At 46.5% G+C, this 27,206-nt stretch overlaps 1 protein-coding gene across 3 annotated transcripts in view; it reads right to left on the bottom strand.

Annotated features, from left to right (window-relative positions):
• The window catches only part of LOC125435538 (WD repeat containing planar cell polarity effector), a 308,331-nt gene that overhangs the window by 22,457 nt on the left and 258,668 nt on the right, over positions 1-27,206 (bottom strand). For all 3 annotated transcript variants that reach the window (XM_048501735.1, XM_048501743.1, XM_048501750.1), the window contains one exon: positions 18,376-18,532. In XM_048501735.1, the coding sequence (XP_048357692.1) occupies positions 18,376-18,532 (157 nt within the window). The remainder of the gene's footprint in view (positions 1-18,375; positions 18,533-27,206) is intronic.

The following is a 27,206-nucleotide window of genomic DNA, read 5'->3' as shown; positions in this document are numbered from 1 at the left end:
GCGGTTTATATCATCAAGAAGCCCATGGATGATGGAGTTCTGGAGCTCCCAGATCGCGGTGAGTGAAGGCAGAAGCGCTCCCATTCTGGTTCAATGATTCTGGCCAACCCGCTAAAGCACACTTTCGGTATTATAGCCTCTCAGCCCTTGTAGATTCTGGGTCTCCCATTTGTAATCTTTGACTAGAGTGGCGGAAGAACTTGGACTAGACCAAGAGTTCCCCGCTAAACCCATACCGTTCCACGCACAAATGGGTGGCCTTCGAGGGCCAAGGACCGGCCAGTTCAAAGCGCAGCGGTTCTCCTCCGCTGTGCTGACCATTTGGGAAAGTGGTTTATTCTGGCCCAATTATTGGAAACACTCCATTGTGTCCCTGGGCATACCATGGTTATTGTTGCATGAACCAAATATCATTTGGAAAGAGCGGATCTTAGAGATTCACTGGCCCTGTGGAGAACACATGAATTGGGGGGATAACTCACCTCTAATGACATACACCCTGGCCGTCCAGCTGTAGCTCAATTGCTCAGATCACAGGCATTCCACCGGCTTACAGGATTTAGCCAGAGTATTTCAGGAGCAAGAATCGATCAATTGCCACCCCATAGAGACTGACTGCAAAAGTCGTGGCCCTGGCCGGGGCTCAACTGCCCAAATTTAGAAGATCTACGCGTAGAGTCCAATGAGGAGAAGAGACCCGTGCCTTCTTGGAACACAAGAACCTTGCTGTGATTCATCTGATGAGCTACCAAATACACCTGCGCTGCTCCTGTATTTATTTATTTAAAGAAGGAATGGTCTTTAAAGGAGCTCTATCACAGTTACCGAGGGACTCAATGCGGGTTTCCCTGTCCAATAAATACCCTTTGCCTTTGATCAAGGACCTTTTAGATGCATTGGAGCAGGGGCGTGTACACTAAGTTGGATTTAAAGAGAAACATACTACAGAGTCAGGATTAGGGAAGGCTATGAACATTTATTTGCATTTAACACAAAATTTGGACGAATTATGAATGCTTAATAATACCATTCCGGGTTAGAGTGGGGCCCCAGACTTTATGGCCCTCATCAAGCGAAGTTCTACACTTGATTTACTATACAAGGGGAGTAGTTGTGTACTTAGATGATGTTTTGAATTTATTCACAAACCATGGAGCAGCAAGCCTTGGTTGGGAAGTATTAAAGCGGCTTGCTCAACAACTGCCTTTTGTCAAAACTTTTTAAATTTTGTTTTCACCAATCCTCCACTTAGACTTCTTTGGGGCTACGGATCTCTTCGAGGTTAAAAATGGATCTACTAGAATTGAAGCAGTCCTCAATGGCCTGCCCCCACCAATGTGGAAGAACTCCAGTCTTTCCTGGGGTTTTGCTAATTTCCTATCGTGACTTTATACAATTAGCTGAACTAGCTCTCCCACTCCACGGACCTCTTGCACTGGGTAAAGACCCACAGGCTGCAAGCCGGGGCTACTTCTTGGTCTAAGGAATGTCAGACAGCCTTTCAACAGTGAAATCCAGCTTTTTACTACCAGACCTATCCTAAAACACCCTGGCCAGATCTTCCTTTTGTGGTTCCATTGGATACCCACCGGACAAAGCTTGGGTACAGCCCTGTTGCAGAGAAATAAGAGATGATAGGCTTGTTCCGTGTACTTATTTATCAAAAAAATTCTCCCGGTGCTGAGCTCCAACTGGACTGTAGGGGATAAAGAGAGACTCTGACCATCAAAGTAGCTCTCCACTTGGCGCCACTGGCTGGAAGTGAAACACCCCTTCCAAGTTTGAGCCGGATCACAAGAACAGCGCCCTCTCCACCCCTCAAGATGTCCATAAAACAACTCCGTTGGGCGATTTCTTTTCGTTTCTCTTTCACCGTCCATTTTTTCCCTGGAAAAAACCAATAAACTAGCTGATGCGCTCAGCCCTGCCCGAGGGTGGAACTGCCTTCTGGAGGATATCCAGCGCACTGTTCTCCCCTCCCAATTGGGGCTGGCTGTCACCCGATCTCAGGCGTCCGCTCCTCCGCTACGCCCATTTCCCAGCCTGGTCTCTCCCTTTCCCTCGGAGACTTTCGAGGCCCGAGGGGCTTTCTTGAGCAGCCAGCGGAGGAATCCCAGAGTAAAGCTTAATTGTTAGATAGTGTTTGGAAGCCAGGGGGGGGGGGGGATTGTTGATACCGTGCCACTCCCCCCTCCGTGAAAGCGAACCGAGGAGCTGTCATGATGCCCGCTTCGGCTGGACATTTTGGCTTCCTTAAGACTCTGCATTTGTACCCGTCCAATTTTGGTGGTGGCGCTATGCGCCAAAGACATTGAGACATATATCAAAGGGATGCTCTGATGCGGAGCCAAATCCGTTCGGGGAAAGCCCTTGGTCTGTTAAAGCCTCTCGGTGGCCTGCTCCGTCCTGGAAGTCATCTCCATGGATTTTGTGCGGATTTGCCAGAGGCCAAGACAGCTTTGGTCTTGTAGGTGGTGGTGGATTTATTTTCCAAGCAAGCCCATTTCATCCCATGTACTTCCATCCCCTCCGGCTCCTAGGATTGCATCTGTTCATTCAACATATATATACGTCTACGCTCACTCCCCGTCAAGGTGGTGTTGACCTTGAGACCCCAATTCATTTCAAGGTTCTGGAAGCTGCAGGAAAATAGAACCTCAACTCCTGATCGAGAAATTAAAGTCGGAAAAACAAAACAAGAACTCGAACAAATGTACGATTCTACCAATATCCACAAGACAACTAAGTGCAATTTAATTCCAGTTACAGAATCACGCCTAATAATGCAGTTCATAGCAGTTACAAAAAAACCGCCAAAGAAATTATTGTCTGGCGGTCCTTCCGTTACCACAACTACCATAGAACACTGAATCCACCTCAAGAGTTCAACAGTGGTTTCATCTCTACAACCCGAGGGTGGAAAACAGTCCAGACCATGCCACAACAAACTAAAGATTCCCAAAAACTAAGCGGATAAACACCGCTCTGATTTCCCCTTCGTGTGGTAGCCTGGGTATATTTGTGTCTACAAAAGAATCTCAGGGCGTTACATAGAATTTTCAAAACTGGGCAAAGATTAGGTGGGACCTTTAAGATACTAAAAGTGATTAATAGTAGTGTCACTGCCGGTTAGACTTACCTAATTCTCTAGTAATATCCATCCTGTCTTTCATTCCAGTTTACCTCAAAGAAGGGCTCTCCCGTTTCCGATGCCACCAGCGCGACCCTCGGAGATACCCATGGAAGCTATAATTGATGGCCACAAGCATTCTGAAATTGAAAGCGCCATCCCACGGACTCGCTTTTAATGTAAGCGCTTGCAATATTTAGTCGCTTGGGTGGGGTATTCCTCTGGGTATAATCAATGGGTCTATTCGGAAAATGTGAAAGCGCCCTTATTTCTGCTTTCCACCGCACCTTTCCGCACAAACCTGGGGGAGAAGTTTTTTTCTTAAGGAGGCAGGTGTAAGGGTTTCAATGGTGTTGATGGTCAGGACAACCGCCTGGCGCCAGCTGAATTCCAAAATCCGAGCGTTGGGCTGGCATCTGGTAGGAACTCTGATGGAGGCTATATCTCATCCCGAGGGAGATGAGAACGCATTCCATGAAACCGGGGAGGGATGGGATGGACAAGGATTATAACCACAATACTTCTGGCGGAGACTTTATTCCTGCCACGTGGGTATGCGGTGCGACTTGAGGATGTCTGAATAAACGGTCTTTTACACCAAAAAGCCTTTTATTTCTGCTTCTATGGAATTCCTTACAGTTCCATGGTGGCACTGGGACTCTACCTTGTTAATATGGACCCCACACATCAAGCAGGACACACACGGGATTTGATGTTTGGCATGGGGGTAATTGTGGACTTAATTGCCTCTGAGGAGGTACCGTGGTCTGACCACTTTGCCCTGAAGGCCCAGGTGGATACTGTTGCCCCATCCTGCTTAGGCGATGGGCTTATTTATGCCCACCCCTGGAGACTTATGGATCCACTTGGTTTCTGGGATGCTTTGAAGGACTCTAAGCCCTTTGGTGGTTCCCTTGATGAGTTGGTGGAGGACTGGAATAGCCAGCTCTCCACAACCATCAAGGTTATCTGTCCCCAACATCCTCCCTGCTCCCGGGCCAAACAAGCTCCCTACTATACTGAGGAGCTACGGGTGATGGGCAAGGCTGAGATACCTAAAGTGAGTTTGGCAGAATGCTTGGGACAAAGCTACAAGAATGGCTTATAGGACATTATGAAATCCTATGACAGCAATGGTGAACCTTTTCAAGACCGAGTGCCCAAATTGCAACCCAAAACCCACTTATTTATAGCAAAGTGCCAACATGGCAATTTAACCTGAATACTGAGGTTTTAGTTTAGAAGAAATGGTTGGCTCCGAGGCGTGTGTTACTCAGGAGTAAGCTTGGTGGTAGTTGGTGGCTTTGCTTTGGAGCAACCGTGCAACTCTTCCAAAGGGTGAATCATAACTCTAGGAGGGTTTACTCAGAAGCAAGCCCCATTGCCAGCAATCAAGCTTACACTCAGGTAAAGGATCACACTTTAGACTTTAGCTCTTTGCATGAAAATCAGTGGGGTTTAACAGCGCTTAACAGGGTTACCTACACTGCTTCCCCAAAACTAGGTCTTAGGTTTAATGCTAATAATCAAGCCCAGCGGCCCAGGCCAGCCTAGATGTGAGGGGGGCACCCTATCAGATGCCAGTGAAGGCTACTAAGAATTGATTCTATGCAGCCTCCATTGCACCATTAACTTTCACCGGGTTTGGGGACCTTTAGAGAGGCTCTTGAAAGTATTTTTTTGCAGACAAAGTCTTGATGCTCCGCTGTGACCTGTCACCAACTTTTTATAGAGTGAGGGAACTGGAGGCCCGTTGCCCATCTTCAGGTCCTACATTGGACCATTTCAGCCTGCTCTCTGAGGCGGATGTTGGCAAGATATTAGTGTCTGGGAAGCACTCCACCTGCCCCCTTGATCCATAACTGCCATGGCTGGTGAAGGCCAGTGGTGATGAGGTATGAGCCCCCCCCGGGAAATAATCTCTCCCTCCTGCAGGGAGACTTCGGGGGGGGGGGGCGCTGAAGGAGGCAGTGGTGTGACTGCTCTCAAAGAAGTCTTGCCTAGAAATGGACCCCTTGGATCCATCCAACTACAGCCCACTTTTGAGTCTACCATTTCTGGGCAAGGTAGTTGAGAGAGCAGCAGTAGAGTAGCTGCAGCATTCTTGGATGACACATCAAACTTGGACCCATTCCAGTCTGGCGTCCACCCTGGCCATGGAGCAGAAACTGTGCTGGTCACCATCACAGGTGAGCTCCATCTTCAGCTGGACTGAGGCAGGTCACCGTAGCATTTGACACAGCAGATCACGATCTTTAGGCCCACTGCCTCGCTGCCACTGGAGTGCCGGGGACGGCGCTAAAGTGGCTGACCTCGTTCTTCCAGGAGTGGGTAGCATTGGGGGAGAGGATGTCTCAGCAGTGGCGTAGGAGCAGCAGTGGCGTAGGAGGTTAAGAGCTTGTGTATCCAATCTGGAGGAACCGGGTTTGATTCCCTGCTCTGCCACTTGAGCTGTGGAGGTTGTCTGGGGAACTAAATTAGCCTGTACACTGCAACACACGCCAGCTGGGTGACCTTGGGCTAGTCACAGTTCTTCGGAGCTCTCTCAGCCCCACCCACCTCACAGGGTGTTTGTTGTGAGGGGGGAAGGGCAAGGAGATTGTAAGCCCCTTTGAGTCTCCTGCAGGAGAGAAAGGGGGGATATAAATTCAAACTCTTCTTCTTCTTCTTCTTCTTCTTCTTCTTCTTCTTCTTCTTCTTCTTCTTCTTCTTCTTCTTCTTCAGTGAAACCTCTTATGTGTGAGGTGCCGTAAGGGGCAATCCTTTCCCAGATATTGTTTAACATCTATATGTGACCCCTGGAGGTGCTGATTTGGAGCTTGGGGCTGGGCTGCCATCAATATGACGATGACACCTACCTTTTCCTGTTGATGAAGGGTTGGCCGAGTATGGGGCAGGCCTGACACACCTCCAGGATAGATTACTGTAACCCGTTCTATGCTGGACTCAGATCACTCATAGTAGGATTTTTAAAGAACTTTAAAGAAAATAAAATGGACTCAACTTTGAACACCACTGGCACCTAAAAGGTGTTATCTGCTATTAAAGTAAACCAGTTTGTTCCATCTTCTGCAAACCAAAGCCTGTTCTATTAGAATATTTTGAGATGTCTTCTTTTTATGGTACACCCTCTCCGACACACCTTTGATATTATTTGCTTTTTGGCACAGCTCCCTGGCTAAAATAGCCTGCGGGGTGGCAGGGGGGAAATGACAGAAACTAACAGTTCAAGACGGAAACAATGCATTGTTCATTCTCTAGCTACTATAGATTTCATTCCATTCAAACCGTCATAAAAAGGGCGCATAAAACCTATGTTCACATGCAGGCCCTTCTTTTGACAACTAGAAGGTATCCACATTAAACCACCCAATGAACTGTGTGTGGGACTCTGCACTATAAAACTGACAATTTATGATTCATGGTAGGATTATGGATGCCGAAGAAAAGGTGTTTGGCACAGCAGAGGTAAACATAGTTGGGATTTGCTTTCAAAAGGGGATCTCATTCAAACAAAAGGCAGTCTACATAAATGGATTTTCAACTCTTCCTTCAAAGGGCACAGGGTGGAAAGACTCCTAGATATCCATTTTGCTCTTCTGACCAAAGGAGAAGAAGAGAGAAGAAAAGAAGAGAGAGAGAAAGAAGAAAGAAGAAGAAGAAGAGAGAAGAGTTTGGTTTATATACCTTTCTCTCTGTAGGGGAGCTCAAAGGGGCTGACAATCCTCCTTGCCCTTCCCCTCACAACAAACACCCTGTAGAGTGGGTGGAGCTGGGAAATCCAGAAACTGTGACTAGCCGGGTCACCCAGCTGGCGTGTGTGGGAGTGTACAGGCTAATCTAGATTCCCAGATAAGCCTCAAGCTCAGGCCCGTGGAGCTGGGAATCAAACCCGGTTCCTCCAAGATTAGATGCAGAGCTCTTGGCCTCTTACATACTGCTGCTCTACCATGGGGAGACAACTCTGTGAGGGAGGGATCAGGTCTGTAGTCAAGAGAGAAGAATTTTTCAAAAGCCCAGGTGGGTAAGTGGTGGGAAATTAGCACGTTTTAATAGTCCAGTCAATCATAGGCTATTTTCATTATTTATTTGGCCCATTGCTTTATTAGATTTATTTACCAATTTTGTACTTGAGATTCAAGGTGGATACGTAGTGTAAAGCAATGTAATTGAATAGCACGAGGGATCTAATAAGCAATGCGATCAATTTAGGATTACAAAAATTTAGAAAAGCACAAAAAAATGTTTCAGATGTCCTATATCCCCATCCCCATCCCGGCTTTTAAAATCAGGACACTTAAACCCCTGCTAACTGCTAATTCGGTTCTAACTAATTGCATAGAGAATTCATATTTGGAAGATTTACAATAGGATTCACACCTTTTTACCTCAGCTCCTTCCTTTTTTTACACAGACAATTTACAATGGGAAGACTCACGATGGGTCTCACATCAACCCTAGGGCCAGAGGTGGGATCCAGCAGGTTCTCACCAGTTCCCGAGAGTGGGTGACTAATTATTTGTGTGTGCCAAGGGGTCTAGTGGGTCTACTTTTCTATTTAGACATTCTATTAGGTCCAAAAATCCTTAAGAGTCTATTGTTTCCCTATGCTTGAAGCTGGTTAGCGAGGTAGAAAGCAGGACATTCTCCCCGTTGGGCTGTTTAAAACATGTTTTAGAAATATGGTAAGTTCCTTGTTTAAGGAAAGTCTCTTTTGATTTCTAGAAACAAAATTAAGTATTTGAAATTAAGTATTGGACAGGCAGTCAATTAGAGGAGAGTCGTTGTTTCTGTTGGCGGTAGACTGTTGGGACTTGCTATAATGAAGTTTAAATTGGACAGAAAGATACCAGCTGGAAGTTAGGGAACTTTTTTTTACAGTAAGAGTTTTTTTACGGTAACAGATAAATTATTAATGCCCATGCCCATTAAATTTGCCCCACTTGCAGCCCCATTGGCTCGCGCACTGTTTGAATCACCACCCTTGTAAGGAACGTATTTACTAAAATTTTTGGATCCCACCACTGCCTAGGGCTGATTGGAAGGGCTTGACAAGTGATTGATGGGGGCCCAGCCCCTTTCTGCACCATTGTGGCCATGGAATTAAGACACCGGAGGATTTGGCCTAAGATCACCAGTGAACTTCCGTGACCCGTAAGGAAAAAGCTTTCTAACTCTGATGGCAGAAAGTACCGTTAAGTTGTTGCTGACTTGTGATGATTCTTAATGGGGGTTTCAAGCAAGTGATGTTCAGTGGTGGTTTACCATTGCCTGCCTCTGCAGAACAACTCTGGACTTCTTTGGTGGTCTCCCATCCAAGTCCTAACCAGGGCTGACCTGGCAACTGAGACCTAGCCCAGAGATCGAGGGCTAGCCTGGAGCCCCCTTAGGTCAGACTCTCCTTAGCAGCTAGGTAAATAACATTAGATGGCCCCAAATAATGTCAATATTGTCATATCAGCCAAGCTTTGCATGTGCTTGAAAAGGCTGGGAATTCTAGAAGGCACGAGCAGAATCCAAATAAAAACTGATAAAGGGAAATCAAAACTGTGATTCAAATGGCATTGCAAAACATGTGGAATGAACTAGCGAGGTACGGTCAGAATTTCTTCCAGCGAGAAACAAAAATGTTCCTGAACAGAAGTGTGAAAGACAAGCTTACTATATATAATAGATCACCTTGCAACCAAGGAAGGTGCAACAGAACAAGTTGGATTCAACTCGATTTTTCTGCTGGTGGAAAAGGGAAAGGGATCTCCTTTAACCACCAAAAAGGCTGTCCTGGGGATCATGGAACCCGTGTAAACAAAACAAATGTGTGATAGGCACAGTAATAACACTGGCTGATTCCACACGGGCCAAAAACAGCAGTGTGAAAACAGTGTGAAAATGTATTGTCGAAGGCTTTCACGGCGGAATCACTTGGAGTGCTGTATGTGGTTTCCGGGCTGTATGGCCGATGTTCAGCAACATTCTCTCTGGCGTTTATGCATCTTCAGATGATCCTCTGAAGATGCCAGCCACAGATGCAGGCGAAACATCAGGAGAGAATGCTGCTAGAACACGGCCATACAGCCCGGAAACCACACAGCACCCAAGTGTGAAAATGGTGTTAAAGGGTTTAAAATGGTGTAAAAGGGTTTATACTGTTTTCACACCGTTTTCACACCGCTGTTTACAGCCCGTCTTGAATCAGCCACTGAGAGAAATAAAAGCTGACTTGAAAGCCCAGGCTGGGTCAACCCTGTATGTAATATCTCAACTCATTGATAGTACAAAGAGGTGATTGGGGGGAAAAAAGACACAAATTAATCCCGTGGCAGCCGTCTAGACCAGTCGACAACATAAAACTCTTGAGCAGGAAATGTGTCAAATGGAGGACATTAAAATTCTGTCCTCTCATACAAAGTGAGGGGGAAAAAAGATCGAGGAATGACAATCTGTCTGGCCATGGGGACGGATGAGCAATCTAAATAAACTGACGGCCTCTAAGACGATTCATTCAAAGTATGCCATCAAAGAGAATTGCTTCACACCCATTATAAATTCAAATGGATTCATAAATTAAGGAATGATTATGAAGAACCTCATGCAGACTTTTTAACATTTTCAGCCTTTAAAAAAAAAAAACTGTTGAATGCCTGCTGACTTCCATATTGAACAAATTATATTACATTTTAGCCCCACAGTGTTCTATTGAATTATCCGGCAGTGGTGGAATTAAATAAATCCAATCTGATAAAACAATCAATTTATTAACAGCAACAAAAATTATAACCTAATTGGACAAAGGCTCCCTGTCTTCTGATTCCAGAGTGGTTTTTTATAGATATAGCATATTTTATATTAGATACAACTTTGGAAAGGTCAGATTATTCCAATCGCTCAGGATTATGTAATAGAAGCACACGACTCTCCTTTTGTACACATTATATGGTAATGGTTACAGATCTTTGAATTCAGTATGTCTGTTTGTTTGGTATCGATATATTTGAGTTATAGAAAGTTTTCCTTGAAGGCGAACCTTTTACCTAATGATTTTAATTGGTTTAATTTCCAAGATACAAAAATAACTTTATATTGTCGAAGGCTTTCACGGCCGGAATCACTTGGGTGCTGTGTGGTTTCCGGGCTGCATGGCCATGTTCTAGCAGCATTCTCCTGACGTTTATACCATCTGTGGCTGTAGCATCTTCAGAGATCATCACAAACGTCAGGAGAATGCTCTTCTGCAATACATCACAACCCAGGCTCTACATAACACCTATTCTGGCCGTGCTCTCATTCTTTCAATGAGCTATCTCTGAGGGAGAAATTGTTTCCAGGACTGCGGAGATCAGAAAACTACAGCTCAGGAAAACACACTTGCAATGTTCTCTAACCTTTCTTCCTAAGCTGCAGAGACACGGGTACTATCCCATCATTTCTTGCAATAAGGGACTTTCAAAACACCACAGGCTCACACATCTATAACCGCCTAGAGCGTCGCATTGCGTGGAGAATCCACCAGCCCATAAAAATAGCTTTTTTAGTAGCCCTCCTTTAATGGTACATAAACATGGAGTTTTGGCTTTATTCCCTGCCTTTCTCTTCTGCAAGGAGTCTCAAAGCGGCTTACAAACTCCTTCCCTTCCTTTCCCTCAACAGACACCTTGTGAGGTAGGTGGGGTTGACAGAGTTCTGAGAGAACTGTGAGTAGCCTAAGGTCACCCAGCAGGCTTCATGTGGCAACAAATTCAGTTCACTAGATAAAAGTCCGCCACTCATGTGGAGAGAGTGGGGAATTAAACCCAGTGCTCCAAATTAGAGTCTATTCTCCTAGCAACTACACCATGCTGTTGGTGAACTTGAAAACCTCACGGTTTACTAATCGATGCATAGACGTATTTGAGAGTGTAGCCATAATGGCTGGTTCCTGCTGTGAATTTTTATTTATGTACAGAACGTGACTCAAACTATTGAGTCTACTAACTCCAGAAGCCTTTTTCATCAGAACCTTCTGTAGGGCAGGCAAGGAAGAGATATTAATACAGAAGAGAAGGAGGTGGTAACTCTGGATAATGTGCACCAGAAGCCAGAGGTGGGATCAACAGGTTCTCACAGGTTCCCAAAATTGAGTTACTAATTATTTGTGTGTGCCGAGGGTTACTAGTGGTGATTTTTCCCAGTGATTTTTTGCCCTAGTTAAGCTCTCTCAGCAGTGGCGCTGGAGACTTGAAGCAGTCTAGCAGGGAGGTGCACGGTGATGTGGCAGCCATAAGCCTCACGTGCATTGTTCCACGCCCAAGGGACAGGCACAGCTGCGTCTTGCCACTACCCCTACCCAAATACGGCCCGGAATGCCACAGCCATGGTCATTTATGTATTGGTGCTCACCTTTACAGTTTGAATTCCACCACCACGGGAACCTGTTACTAAAATTTTTGGATCCCACCACTGGTGCAAACACTTATACATATTTTCCTTGGAATGAGAACATTATGTTCACTTGCAATGGATAATATAGCAAATAGCTTCTTGGCCTCTAGTTGGAGTAAATTACCTTCTGTGTCAATCTGAAGTTTAGAAGGGGTTTCTTTAAAACTTGTCTTAGAATTGGCAGAATTCACGGGACTTCTGTGGTTTCAAAGAACCACAAGGAAGGGTCTGAGACTTTCTTTTGTATTTGGTAACTCGAGAGGATGGAAACTGATAAAACCCAGGGGCAGCGGATCTGCCTTATTTTAGAGTTGGCAGGATTAATTGGAATCGCAGCTGTATAGAGCTGTTAGTGAGGGTTGGAAGATTTCTTTATGTTCTCCAACTTGGCAAAGGACACTCTCCGCCTTGGGGAGGCGGCAGAATTGGCTTATGCAGCGTCAGTGACTGCAAACAGGCTCTGATTGGGCGGATCAGCGGCTTGTGGCGAGACACCAGGCCTGGCCAGTTGGCAGCGGTGAGCAAAACGAGTGACGAAATAAAACGTTGAAGTTGAACTCCAAGACAATGCAGAGCAAGAAAGAGAATAAAGTAACACAGAGAAGCACATTTGCCTCTAGAAGGACTGAAAGTCAACTATTGTTAAATATGCCTACTGAAATTGGGGTTATTTTGTAAACAGATTGCTAAAATGTGCTCGGACCACTTTACAAGATTCACAGAAGATAGCATCGTAATCCTTGGAATTAACTTCCATTGCATCAGTGGTGGGATCCAAACATTTTAGTAACAGGTTCCCATGGTGGTGGGATTCAAACAGTTAGGCGTGGCATGATAGAGCGTGTAAAGCTGGAGGCTTAATGGTGGCGGGTGTTTCTAGGGTGGGGACATTCCTGGGTAGGGGCGCTGTGGCAAGGGCCTTGGTGGCTACGCCAGTCCTTAGGCGGGAAGCAGAGCATGAAGCAGGCACCCTTGCGATGCACCTCCTGTAGACTGCTAGAGTTCAGCTACTGCTGGGAGTAGCTAAAGGCCAAAATCCACCTTGGCAAAATCGCAATTAAGTAGCCCCTCTGGCACGCAAATAATTAGTAATCTACTCGGGGACCTGTGAGAACCTGCTGGATCCCACCTCTGAATTGCATTCAAAGGAACTTGCAAAGATGGGAGGCGGGATTATTATAGTTTGTAAATCATATTATAGTTTGATCCCATTGCAAGAAACAAAAAAATACTGTTTTGTTTTTTTTAAAAAAAAACTTTAATTTGTTTTAAAACAAGCTTTCTTGGGAGACTTTCTTTAGAAGTTAACATGGTTGAATGTATATGCATTATTGCCTTTGAATACTGTCAGAATTCTTGCATTTCATTTTGGGCATTGGTATTCATTCACAGTATTTCTTTTACTAACAGGAATCTGCCTTCAAAGAAATATTCCTATGTTGCAATACATATTTTTGAAATCATTGGGTAAAATCTCTTTTAAAGTGAAAGTTAAAGTCTCTGCTGGCTGGGAACTGTGCTAGATGTTAGTGGGCGTTTTCCCACTTACCTTTTGCTGTAGCTGCTAAAGTGGCCTTGGGGTCTAGCGCCTCCCACTGGTGACAATGCAGCCCGTAGCCTTGCTGCTGTCAGCCCCTCAGGCTTCGATCATTCCAGATTGCTCATTGCAGTAGCCTTTTTGATGACCCTGTGCAGGCGTGGGGTCATTAGAGGCTTGAGTGGCCTTCTGGAATGGCTGAGAGAAGCGTGCGAAAAAGCGAAGGGGGGGGGAGGCAAGTGGGAAAGCAGCTAACTTGACAAATTAAGTGCCCATTTTATCCAGATGATTTTACCTTGCAGCTTTCTTGTACCATTAGGGGTGTAAACCAATTTTCTCTGGTGTTTTTTGAATTTGGGTTTAATAGACCCATTTTTTTTCAAAGAAGTTGAAAAAAGCCCCACACTGATATGGGTTTTCTAGTTTTTTTCCTGAACAGCTGAAAATGTTCATGTCCACTAAACCCCCATGGGAAATCTTTCTAGGGCTCTGGGACATGGATTTTTAAGGTAGGGCTGCCCCATTTTCAGCATAGCTACTGATGACTCTCCTCACAAGAACCCCCAATTTTGGAGAAGATTGGGTCAGAAGGTCCAATTTTATGGTCTCCCAAAGAGGGTGCCCCATCCATCCTCTACCACTGGACATAATGGATGAAATTTGGGGCCTCGATAAAACCCGGACCTCTAGTCAATCTTCACCAAACTCAGCGTTCTTGAAGGAGGAATGACTTCTATGTTAGTTAATGGGGAAACTTTGTGAGGGTTTGGGGGGGTTATTTTTAAAGGTAGAGCCACCAAACACTGGAGTCTCCTTGAAGAGCGTCCTGAGCTTGAAGAGAAGAGAGAAGAAGAAGAGAAGAGAGAAGGAGAAGGTTGGATTTATATCCCCTTTCTCTCTCCTATAGAGGCCTCAAGGGCACAGAGCTCACTTTCCCTTAGCCCCTCATAACAAACACCCTGTAGGGGTGGGTGGGGCAGAGAGCTCAGCTGTGACTTCCTTAAGGTCACCCAGCTGGCGTGTGTGGGAGTGCCCAAGGCTAATCTAGATTCTGAGAGAAGCCTCCACAGCTCAGGCTGACCTTGGAGCAGAATCAAACCCGGTTTCCTCAGATTAGAGTCCACCTGCTCTTGCCACTTTCATGCCTGCTCCTTGTTTGGTGAAGCTTGGGGAGGGTGCATTCATGGAGCCCCCCAAATTTGTATCCATTTTTTCTCCTTAAGTCAGGAGAGTCACCTGCCTCTGCATGAAATTTAGGTGGCTCTACCCCATGGCTGCCCCCCCCAGAGCCCCACAAATATAACAGACTTGAAAAAGCAAAACATTTTGTGAGAAAATTAGGGGTTGGGGCTTTGCCTTTTTGGCTCCACATTAAAATTGTGCCTCTTTTCAGTTTTAGCATATCCAAATGCACACTGTATTTAGCACCTTACCTGCTTAAGGCTATTCTGTGTATGTGGAACAAAGGGGTGGAGCCAGAGGCAGGAGACTACTTTGAAACCTCAGTCCCCTCTGGAGGTGATATTATAAGTCTACAAAGTCTAAACAAGGCGTCTCTCTATCTTTATTAGCCATTAGAATTTCTAGTTTAAAATAAAATCAAGAATGGAATTATTATTATCATCATCACATGGTATAAAATGCTTAGGATATGGTAATTGCTTTCATAAGGAAAGATATGGAAATTTTCACCCATTCAACTCATGAATATTTATTAACTCTGAGATGGTTCAAATGGGCACTAAAATGGAGACGAGGGAAGCTCACTTTGTCTGGGAGTGTGCTCTTCTGTACCTGGTACATTAAGAACAAGTAGAACAAACAAAACTCTATTGGGATAAATCACTGTACTGAATTGCCATTTTACTGGGAACATCGGAAATTTCTTATCTTTATCACACTCACTGGTCATGGAGTACGAGTAAGATCTTGTGGCAGTTAAAGCCTTTTTTACCCAGCACAGAGCAGAAATGATACTTGAATTTTTATTTTGGCTGGGTTATACTTTAATAATCTGTTGTGAGGTGCTTTTTTTAGAAGCTAGAAATGTCCCACTTTCCACGAAACCGGCACTAACATTATCTACCCACTGTAATTTAGCCACCTGCATTTGGATTTACTGGATTTGAATTCGAATCATCTTCAAAGGTGTAGGTGTGTGACCTTTAAAGACCTTACGGGGCCTGGGACCCCTACATTACCTTGGGGACTGCATTACCCCCTTATGTCCCGGGTCGACCTCTAGCATCAGCAGAGGCCAATTACAAGTCCCCTAAGCCCCCCTCAATGATGGCTGGCCTCCCACTTTCGGACCCAGGGCCCCTGCCTGTGGAACACTCCTGCCTACTGTCCGGACCCCTCTGGAACCTGGAGAGTTCCACTTGGGAGGCCTGTAAATTGAGGATTGTTCCACGAGACCTTAGGAGACCAGCCGCTGGGGTTTACCCCGCCCTGCTCTACAGGGAGTTCTGCGACATCAGGACCCACTACTTTGCTCCTGGGAGGGTTGCATATGGGTTTTGTGGGACATCGTTTTAGACTGTAACTGTTTTTAACTTATATGTATGCTTTTATATTTTATTGTTCACCGCCCTGAGCCCTTCGGGGATAGGGCGGTATATCAAATCAAATAATAAATAAATAACTGAATGAATGAATGAATGAATAAATAAATAAATAAATATGTCCTTCTTCTCTTACATAGGACATTGTAGGGTTGCTGTGATTCGGAAATGACTTGATGGCACAACACATATACACAGGCATTCAAAGTATGGATTAAGAAAGGGAGCGGGGTGGTTGCGCCACCATCTGCTGCCTTCTCTCACCAAGTGGCCTTGGTGTCCCTTGGCCTCCCACACTACAGGGGGGGGCTGGCGACAAGCGCAGCCACTAGCTAGCTCTGGCGCCCCCCCCCTCCAGCAGCCCAGCGTCATTCCTGGCGCTCCTCAAAACTGCTTTGATACAGAACCCGGGGAGGCTGACCCAGAAGGTGGCAGGGGTTGGGTAGGTGGTGAGGCTTGACCACAGATAAGACTTTAAAGGAGTTTCTACAGATCTTGCTACTGTTTGTCCTGTCAGTGTCTAGGATCCCTGGTCACCCAGCAAAGCTTCAATGGCAGAGTGGGATTTAGACCTGGGTTACCCTGCTCCCTAATCTGACACTTTCGAGCCAGGGTCCCAACCTTTTTTTTTTTTTGAGCCTGAGGGAGCCCATTTGGAATGTTGACATGGCAAAATGGTTTGCAGTGACAACTTATGGCTGCCACAAAATGTCTGCCTCAGAGGTGGAGCCAGCCACAAAATGATCATGCAGCTTGCTTCAGTAGCTGGGGCAGATCCTTGTACTGGGGTGGCTACTGCCCAAAGGGCAATATTTTCGGAAATCTGCGACCAATCAAATCTCCTGTAGACAATCAGAGCTTTGGGCTGAAGGTGTCAGCAGGCATCAGTTCCATGGACATGGGTTGGGGGCCCCCCTGTCTAATCGATGACATCATGCTCATACAGGTTAACAAATTGTTTGGAAATTGGCCACCTAAATATAAAACTACTAAATACAAAGGGCTCATTATGTATTTGTACAAATGAAAATAATCAACACTTCTAAAAGGCCGTAATATTCTACTAAATGCACAATATCACAATTACACTGGACAGAAGGGTCCAGAGGAACACTGACCCTTAAAAGCAGATGAGTTTGAATGTATATATAGTGGTCAAAGTGACACCCATTCGGTGTATATTTGAACTACAAATTGCAATTATAAAGAAGCTTTTTTTGAAAATATTATATTATCTTTATTAGAAAGGTTTTAAAAAGAATTACAAAGACTATATACTTTGGTATTGCCTTCTTTTGGGTATTGTGCTCGCTTGGTGGCGTGGGATGTTAAAACTTCGTGTATCTAATCTGGAGGAACCCGGGTTTTGATTCCCAGCTCACCACCTGAGGCTATGGAGGCTTATCTAGAATTCAGATTAGCCTGTACCTCCACCCTCCAATAGGGTGACCTTGGAGCTAGTGCAGCACGGGCTCTCTGTTACCCACCTCACAGGGGTGTTTGTTGTGAGGGGAAGGAGCCAAGGAGAGATTATGGCCGGAGTCTCCTGCAGGAGAGGGGGGGATATAATCAAGCTCCCTTCTCCTCTTCTTCTTCTTCTTCTTCTTCTTCTTCTTCTTCTTCTTCTTCTTCTTCTTCTTCTTCTTCTTCTTCTTCTTCTTCTTCTTCTTCTTCTTCTTCTTTGTTACAAGTATTTCTAGTTATACAATTTTTGACAGAGCGGGTGTAATTCTTTATTCACAACAGAAAACAAAGTGTAGTTAATTGTTACATTGGTAGAAGATTAGAAAATAATAATAATAATAATATTTTTGCCTTATTCTAGTATGGACCCAGGCTGGTGTACTACTGGAATGACTCAGATCCCACCTGAAGGTGGCCCTTGGTGAAATGGGGGGGACGTGGGGGCATGACTAGGTGGAAGGCTAGTTGGATGGCACTCCAGTATAAGTTCAAAAGAAACTTTTAGCGAAGTAAGACCAGGACATCCCATTAAGCCTTTATTGTACCCCTCAGTTGCTCAAGTGATTAGTTTAGACAACATTATTATTCATAGTAAAAGAGCCAAAACAAATCTACACCACCTCAGATCATGGTGGTTCTTGCGAAGAAGAAGAAGAAGAAGAAGAAGAAGAAGAAGAAGAAGAAGAAGAGTTGGATTTATATCCCCCCCTTTCTCTCCTATAGAAGACTCAAAGGGGCTTACAAACTCCTTTCCCTTCGCCCCTCATAACAAACACCCTGTGAGGTAGGTGGGGCTGAGAGAGCTCCGAGAAGCTGTGACTCGCCCAAGGTCACCCAGCTGGCGTGTGTGGGAGTGCCCAGGCTAATCTGAATTCCCCAGAGAAGCCTCCACAGCTCAGGCGGCAGAGCAGGGAATCAAACCCGGTTCCTCCAGATTAGAGTCCACCTGCTCTTAACCACTACGCCACTGCTGCTCCTTGTTTGGTAAAGCTTGGGGGAGGGGTGCAATTTCATGGGCCCCCAAATTTGTATCCATTTTTCTCCTTCGTCAGGAGAGTCACCTGCACCTACACAGCAAATTTAGTGGCTCTACCTCAAAAAAACTGCCCCCCCCAGAGCCCCACAAATATAACAGACTTGAAAAAGCAAAACATTTTGTGAAAAATTAGGGGGGTTGGGGCTTTGCCTTTTTGGCTCCATTAAAATTGTGCCTCTTTTTCAGTTTGGCATATCCAAATGCACACCTGTATTTAGCACCTTACCTGGCAGAGCTGTTCTGTGTCGCATATGTGGAACAAAGAGAATTGGAGCCAGAGAGCAGGAGACTGCTTTGAAACCTCCGGTCCTCTGGAGGTGATATTGCCAAGTCTGCAAAAGTCTCGCTTAAGGCGTCTTCTCTGTCTTTGTGTCGTAGAATTTCTAGTTTAAAAACAAAATCAAAGAATGGGGCTTATTATTATCATCATCACATAGTATAAAATATGTAGGATATGGTAATTGCTTTCATAAGGAAAGAAGATATGGAGAGTACCACCCATTCAACTCATGAATATTTATTAACTCTTGAGATGGTTCAAATGGGCACTTTAAAATGGGACGAGGGAGCGCTCCTACTTTGTCTGGGAGTGTGCTCTTCTGTACACAATTTTATTAAGAACAAGTAGAACAAACAAAACTCTGTGGGATAAATCACTGTACTGGTGCCATTTGCTGGGAACATCATTCTTATCTTTATCACACTCACTGGTCATGAATTGCAGTAAGATCTTGTAGCAGTTAAGCCTTTTTACCCAACTGCACAAACAGAAATGATAACGAATTTTATTTTGGCTGGGTTATGCTATGTCTATTGTGGTGCTTTCGCTAAATGTCCACACTGCACGAAAACACGGCACTAACATATCTACCCTGTGTTGCGCCACCTGCATTGGTTACTGGTTGAATTCCGAATCATCTTCAAGGTGTGGGTATTGACCTTTAAGGCCTTACGCGGCCTGGGACCCTCGTACCTTCGGGACTGCATTACCCCATATGTCCCGGGTCGACCTCTGCGCTCAGCAGAGGCCAATTTACTGGAGATCCCTAGCCCCTCAATGATGCGGCTGGCCTCCACTCGGGCCAGGGCCCCTGCCTGGTGGAACACTCTACCACCTGCTGTCCGGGCCCTGCGGGACCTTGGAGAGTTCCGCAGGGCCTGTAAGACCGAGTTGTTCCACCGGGCCTTCGGAGAGACCAGCCGCTGAGGGTGCCCCACCCCCGCCCCCCTGCTCTACAGGGGTCCCTACCGACATCAGGACCCACTACTTTGCTCCTGGGAGGGTTGCATATGGGTTTTGTGGGACATCGTTTTAGACTGTAACTGTTTTTAACTTATATGTATGCTTTTATATTTTATTGTTCACCGCCCTGAGCCCTTCGGGGATAGGGCGGTATATCAAATCAAATAATAAATAAATAACTGAATGAATGAATGAATGAATGAATGAATGAATAAATAAATATGTCCTTCTTCTCTTACATAGGACATTGTAGGGTTGCTGTGATTCGGAAATGACTTGATGGCACAACACATATACACAGGCATTCAAAGTATGGATTAAGAAAGGGAGCGGGGGTCGTTTCCCCACTTACCATCTGCTGCGCGCTACTCTCGCCAAGTAGCGCGGGGTCCCGCGGCACTCCCCACTACAGGGGCGGCGACAACGCAGCCACCCCAACGCTGCCGCTCTCGCGCCCCCTCAGCGCGCGTCATTCCTGGCGCTCCTCAAAACGGCGCCTTTTGATGGGGAGCCCGGGAGCGTGCCAGAAATGACGCGCGCTGAGAGTAGCGCGCAGCAAAGGGTGGTCGATGGTAAGTGGGGAAACGACCACAGATAAAGACTTTAAAAGGGTTTTCTACAGATCTTTTCTGTTTTGTCTGTCAGTGTCTGGGATCCCTGGTCACCCAGCAAAGCTTCAATGGCAGGGTGGGGATTTAGACCTGGGTTACCCTGCTCCTAATCTGACACTCGAGCCCAGGGGTCCCCAAACTTTTTGAGCCTGAGGGCCCATTTGGAATGTTGACATGGCAAAATGGTTGCAGTGACAACATGGCTGCCACAAAATGTCTGCCTCAAGAGGTGGAGCCAGCCACAAAATGATCGCCACCGCTTAACTTCAGTAACACAGGGCAGATCCTTGTACTGGGGTGGCAGCTGCTGCCCAAAGAACATGTTTACAAAATCTGCACAGCCAATCAAATCTCCTGTAGACAATCAGAAGCTTTGGGCACATGAAAAGGTGTCAGCAGGCATCCCGGTTTCCATGGACACCAGGTTGGGGGCCCCTGTCTAATCGTGACATCATGCTCATGCACCCAGGTTAACAAATTGTTTGAAGTGGCCACTAAATATAAAACTACTAAATACAAAGAATACGTATGTATTTATTACAAATGAAAATAATCAACACTTCTAAAAGGCCCGTAATATTCTACTAATACCTACAATATCACAATTACACTGGACAGAAGGGTCCAGAGGGAACACTTTTTGACCCTTAAAAGCAGATGAGTTTGGGCCAACTGTCTTTCCTCAGTGGTCAAAAGTGACACCGTAATTCAGTGTATAACTACCAGACTACAAATTGCAATTATAAAGCTTTTTTGAAAATATTATATTATCTTTATTGAAAGGTTTTTTTTAAAAAAAGTACAAAGACATATACTTTGGTATTATATACTTTGGTATTATTATACGCAGTGGCGTAGGATGTTAAGAGCTCGTGTATCTAATCTGGAGGAACCGGGTTTGATTCCCAGCTCTGCCACCTGAGCTGTGGAGGCTTATCTGGGGAATTCAGATTAGCCTGTACACTCCCACACACGCCAGCTGGGTGACCTTGGGCTAGTCACAGCTTCTCGGAGCTCTCTCAGCCCCACCCACCTCACAGGGTGTTTGTTGTGAGGGGGGAAGGGCAAGGAGATTGTAAGCCCCTTTGAGTCTCCTGCAGGAGAGAAAGGGGGGATATAAATCCAAACTCCTTCTCCTCCTCCTCTTCTTCTTCTTCTTCTTCTTCTTCTTCTTCTTCTTCTTCTTCTTCTTCTTCTTCTTCTTCTTCTTTGTTACAAGTATTTCTAGTTATACAATTTTTGACAGAGCGGGTGTAATTCTTTATTCACAACAGAAAAAACAAAGTGTAGTTAATTGTTACATTGGTAGAAGATTAGAAAATAATAATAATAATAATATTTTTTGCCTTATTCTAATATGGACTGAGCATGGTGTACTACCAGGACGACTCCAGATCCCACCTGAAGGGCAGCAGCCCTAGCAGTAGTAAGGGGGACGTAGGGCATGACTGAGTGGAAAGGCTAGTTGGATGTACTCCAGTATAAGTTCAAAAAGCTTTGGCAAGAAATGGAGGACGGACATCCCATTAAGCCTTTATTGTGCCCTCAGTGCTCAGAAATGATTAGTTTTAGACAACATTAGCTATTCATAGTAAAACCCGCTCATCTGCCCACACCACCTCCAGATCAGTGGTTCTTGCTGGACTGGGCTGAACCGTTTCCTGTACTAGTTGGTAATTTGTTCAGTCGATCCCAGTCAAGACTGGCATACATGGGATTAGGGAGATTGCCTTTGTGATCGTTATAAATATATATAAAAAAGCAAAAGGTAGTCCTCTTTAAAGCACCAGGTTATTACTGACCCATGGGGTGACATCACATCATGATGTTCCCTATACAGACTATGTTTTTGAGATTGTTGGGGTGAGCCAGCGAACCCAGCAGAGCTTCAGACAGAGCACAGGAATGCCTGCGCCATCTGTTGCCCTCTGGGCAAGCAGACTCACCGGTCACAAGACCCCCGTGACTCACGGGTCACAAGATGTCCTGGACAAAGGGACAAAAGGTGCATACCCCCAGGTATGGATTAGGCCCAGACAGGAATGTTTCCTCTCGCACGTCCGCAGCCCCTATGATTCATGTATTGTGCAACATTCTCCCGCTCTCCCGCCTTCCCGAAAACCCTAATAAAAGGTGCCAGGGATCGTCAGCTCGGTAGATTAGCCAGACCCACGGATCAGAGTAGCCAGATCCACGGATCACGCTATATCGCCACTGGCTTCTCTCTACTGGATGATATCGCCGCATCCCGCCTATTCCTTGCGTCGACAGTAACGACTTCATGGGATGGTTCGCCATTACCTCTCCCCAGTGGCATATCTGCCATGGGAACATGGGGAGTCAAATGTCCCTGGCCCCCCCATTTGGCCACATGGGGCCCCCGCAAAAAATTCAGGTTTGTTTGTGTGTGTTTTGTATTTTTTAGTATTTTTTTCAGTTTTTGGATTGCAGGAAATGCACTTTTTAGGTTAGCAGCACCAAAATTTCATGGATTTTTAGGGAGACTCTCCTGATGATACCAACCAGGTTTGGTGAGATTATGGACTCCCAAATGGGGTGCCCCATCTACATCTTTGAGGGTCCATAACTTTGGACCCCCTGAACCAAACTTCACAAAGCCTGGGTGGTATCATCAGGAGAGTCTCCTAAAGATACCCTGAAAATTTGGTGCTGCTAGCTTGACAATTGCACCCCTGACAGCAGGCACCCCCCAAATTTCCCCAGATTCTCCTTTTAAATCCACCCCCTTCGGCATGGATTTAAAGGGAGAATCTGAGGTCCCCAGTTAAAACAACATTGAAAGTGATGCTGTTTCAGGGTGGGGGAGAATCCACCCCCAAACAGCATCACTTTCAATGTTGTTTTAACCGGGGACCCCAGATTCTCCCTTTAAGGTGGATTTAAAAGAAGAATCTGGGCTCCCTAGTTTAAACACCATTGAAAGTGATGCTGTTTGGGGGTGGATTCCACTGGAGGTGTTTTGTGAGAGATGATGCTGATATTTGTTTGGTAAATGTTTTGCTGGGGGTGATTTGTGAGAGATTTACATGCTTAATACCCACTCGCACTGGCTTGGAGCTGTTTCTCAGGTTAACAACCTATCTCATAGGGTTGGTGTGAGGACAAAATTAGGAAAGAGAGTTGATGGGGAGAGAGCCATGTATGTTTTGCTGGGGGCTGGAGGTGTTTTGTGAACTGGCGCAAAAATCATTGTTTGGTCATGGTGAGGGAGGGTGGCCGCCCATACCGGGGAGAGGGCCCCAAATCCAGGTTTTGTCCCTGGGCTCAAGTTTGCTCAGATACGCCTCTGCCTGAAATTGACTTCTGTCGGGATCGAACTCAGGTTGTGAGCCGAACTTTTGACTGCAATGCTGCAGCTTACTCTCTGTGCTAGTCTTTGCTTGGCACCTGAATGTAATAATGAGGATATTAAACAGATCAGCAAATATATACAGTCAAACCTGCAGATCAGATGGACTCTGATCTGATCCTGCAGGAGACTCAAAGGGACTGACAATCTCCTTGCCCTTCCCCGCTCACAACAAACACCCTGTGAGGTAGGTGGGGCTGAGAGAGCTCCAAGAAGCTGTGACTAGCCCAAGGTCACCCAGCTGGCGTGTGTGGGAGTGTACAGGCTAATCTGAATTCCCCAGAGAAGCCTCCACAGCTCAGGTGGCAGAGCTAGGAATCAAACCCGGTTCCTCCAGATTAGATACATGAGCTCTTAACCTCCTACAAAACCTCATACACTGTTCATAAAGATTATTCATAAAGATATATGGTGATTATATTATAAGTAATATTCAACTGGATATAAAGGTAATAACAAAACATACAGTGAGGGCACTTAGGAAACCTAAGAAGCGTGATGGGACTGTACTTAGTAACAAATTCTCAAAAGCATTGTATAAGATGTCATAAACATTGTAATAATGAGGGTGCCACAACGTAATGTATCCTCCAAACATCCCTCCGAATCAGGAGTCCCCAACCCTATCAGGCTTGTTGAAACCTTTGAACTTCTGAAACACATTAGTTTGGCCTCTGTCTTCTTTAATTTGGTATCTCACTAATTATTCTGGATTAAAGATTCCATCTTCCAAGGCCTCATGTTGCCATTAAAGGATACAACACTGTCTTTGCGAGCAGCGTATCGTACTTTTATAGCAATGACACAACCTTAGGATTTTTTGTTTTAAGCCACTTTCCAACAGAAGATCCCAAAGGTTATCACTGGCCCCTTCCGCACATGCAGAATAATGCACTTTCAATCTACTTCCAGTGCACTTTGCGGCGGCGCAGAATAGCAAAACCCGCTTGCAAACAATTGTGAAAGTGGATTGAAAGTGCATTATTCTGCATGTGCGGAAGGGGCCACTTCTTCGTGCAACGTGTGATTGGTGATTGGTATTCGTGCGATTGGTGTTTGGAATATGCTGCCACAGGAGGTGGTGATGGCCACTCACCTGGATAGCTTTCAAAGGGGCTTGGACAGATTTATGGAGGAGAAGTTGATCTGTGGCTACCAATCTTGATCCTCCTTGATCTGAGATTGCAAATGCCTTAGCAGACCAGGTGCTCAGGAGCAGCAGCAGCAGAAGGCCATTGCTTTCACATCCTGCACGTGAGCTCCCAAAGGCACCTGGTGGGCCACTGCAAGTACCAGAGTGCTGGACTAGATGGACTCTGGTCTGATCCAGCTGGCTTGTTCTTATGTTCTTAAGGCCATTGCTTTCACATCCTGCACGTGAGCTCCCCAAGGCATCTGGTGGGCCACTGAGAGTAGCAGAGTGCTGGACTAGATGGACTCTGGTCTGATCCAGCAGGCTCTTTCTTATGTTCTTATGTTCACTGTCAAGACAAGACACAATCTGGATGGGATTTTAGGAGCCACACCAACAGAATAAAGCTGTACACACAGACGCACCCGATCTTTCCTCCTCTGATTTGATGGAAGTCACTAGCTGGGCTATAAGAACCAGCCACCTATTTCCATGAGAAGCGGATTGCGCATGCTCGTACAATTTGGCCTGAGGGACGTTTTGAGTAGACTTAGAGAAATACCTTCTTAAGTGGATCTTTGCCCCTGTTCGGTTTAGCTCACAGTAATATAAATAAACCGACTGTGCACTGGCTCTGTGCCTGCAAATCAGGAACAACTTCTATTCTTGTAGCACTTTCTAGGATGAAATACGTCTCAAAGGCATGCGATCGCACGGAAGAATGAAAGCCGTCTCTTAATGTTGTCTGTGGCATTGACAGCTCTACTTAACAAGAACCATTAAAATATTTACAAAGTAACAGCTGCTCTTATATTTTAAAAAAAACTTCTTGGCATGAAAAATAAACTAGTTGACAAGTAGAAGATAAGCCCTTTTAAAAAAACTACTTTTCATGTGTGTTTGCGCTCTGCGTGGTGCGCTGCAGCCAATTCTGTACAATCTGATGTTTACAAAGTAATCGTAATGTATGACCTCCTAAGGCAACTGGGACAGAAGGCGCTTTTAAAAAAGCTGGAGCCCGTATTTAATCAGAACTCTTCATGCTGATCTTTGAAAAATTTAATACATTCAATACATGCAACTCTTTCTAAAGATAAAATATGAGGGTTTTTTTGGGGGGAGGGGATGCTCCAGGAACTGAATGCGAATCCAAATGAACGACTAGTCAGCCAACTAGGTACCGTTCACTGCCTGTTAAAGGTGGTTTTCTCACAACACGTTAATAAATTAGATGCACCTGAATAACCAGGGGCAGCCATTGCTGCCGGGGTGAGCAACGCAGCAAAATAGGGGCATGCATGGCCTGGCGGCATGCTGCAGAACCGGGTGCAATGATTGGCTCCCAGCAAAAAAGGCGGGAGGAGCCTGGGTATATTAAGACGCCTTCCCCAGTCCGCGCCCTTCCCGGCGGCGAGAACCAGCAAGGCGTGGTCGTGTGGTTGGTGTCTCGCGTAAGGCCTGGAAGGAGTCGGGTCACGGCCTCTTAGCTGATTTTTCCTTCCCTTTTTCTCTGGCTCTCTTAAGCTTCTTTATACAACTTTTTTCTTCTTTCTGCATCTTTTTCTGGAGTGCGTGACTGGTCTCACAGCATATGGGGCCTAAGCAGGCCAAGAGCAGGGAGCCTTCTACAGGGGCGGCCCGGCACCATCGGGCAGAGCTCATGCTCTACTGAACAGAGGTCAGGAGCCCAGGCAGCCCTGGGGCGTCAGGCAGCAGCCCCGTTGTTGACCGGAGCAGGGCAGCGGCGAGGGCGACCCGCGGGCAGGCTTGTCCCCCATCAGCAGGGAGCAGGCCGGTGGGCCCTGGCAGGACAGTCTCCCCCAGTGGGGAGTCCTCCCAGCGGTCCGGAGGAGTGCCCGGCCCGGCATCTTCTCGGCCCGAACTTGCCCGGCCCGAGGACAGGCCCTGATCCCGCCTTGGTCCGCAACCCTGGCGGACATGCTGATGCACACCTTTCCCAGGCCCTCGGTGGGGCCGGCTGGCGAGCCAGTCCCACGGTGGGGGGTGGGGAGCCCTGAAACCACAGCGTCAGTGGCGGCCGGTGCGGTCTGTGAGGCGGATGCGAGCCCGAACAGCGGAGGAGCTGCACCTTTCGCCACCGGTCAGCGTCACGCTCCACCTCGGTGGATGCATCCGTCCCGGCCCTTAGGCCTCGAGGGCAGGAGGAGGAAGCATTCGTCGAGGCGCTCCCGTTCCTCCAGGCGATCTCCCAGCTCTTCATCATCGGGTGAGTCCACCGAGGATGATGATGCGCAGGCTACCGGGGAATTTTGGGTGCGGGGGGAGAGGGTGCCTGCTCTCCCACCGTGGCTTGCAAAGTGCAGGCGTTTGGGGGGTGGGGAAGCGCCATCCCCTGGCCCGGCCCAAGACGACCGCGGCAACCCGCCCGGGTCCCATCTCCCCAGGAAGCTCCGGGAGCGGGCGCTGGATGGGTATTACGTGGACATCTTTAAGTTCCTGCGGCGGGAGGGGGAGTTGGGCCTGTCGGGGGGGAAGGCCGACAAAAAGCGAAAGGACCCGGCGGCAGCCGAGTGGAATTTCCATAACTGGCTGCAGGGTTTCACTGAATTCCTGGCCCTCATCGGGGCCGCGTATCCCCTGCGGGCTTGGCACCTGGCAGCCCACATGGCGCATGTGCTGCGGGCTCAGGCGCTGGCCGGGGAAACTGCGGCCATCGCTTACGACGAGGCCATCCGCAAGA

The sequence above is a fragment of the Sphaerodactylus townsendi genome, linkage group LG01, assembly GCF_021028975.2.
Source record: "Sphaerodactylus townsendi isolate TG3544 linkage group LG01, MPM_Stown_v2.3, whole genome shotgun sequence".
NCBI classification, from domain to species: Eukaryota; Metazoa; Chordata; class Lepidosauria; order Squamata; family Sphaerodactylidae; genus Sphaerodactylus; species Sphaerodactylus townsendi.
Note: the sequence above shows the minus strand (reverse complement) of the source record. Positions and strands in the feature narration are given on the sequence as shown.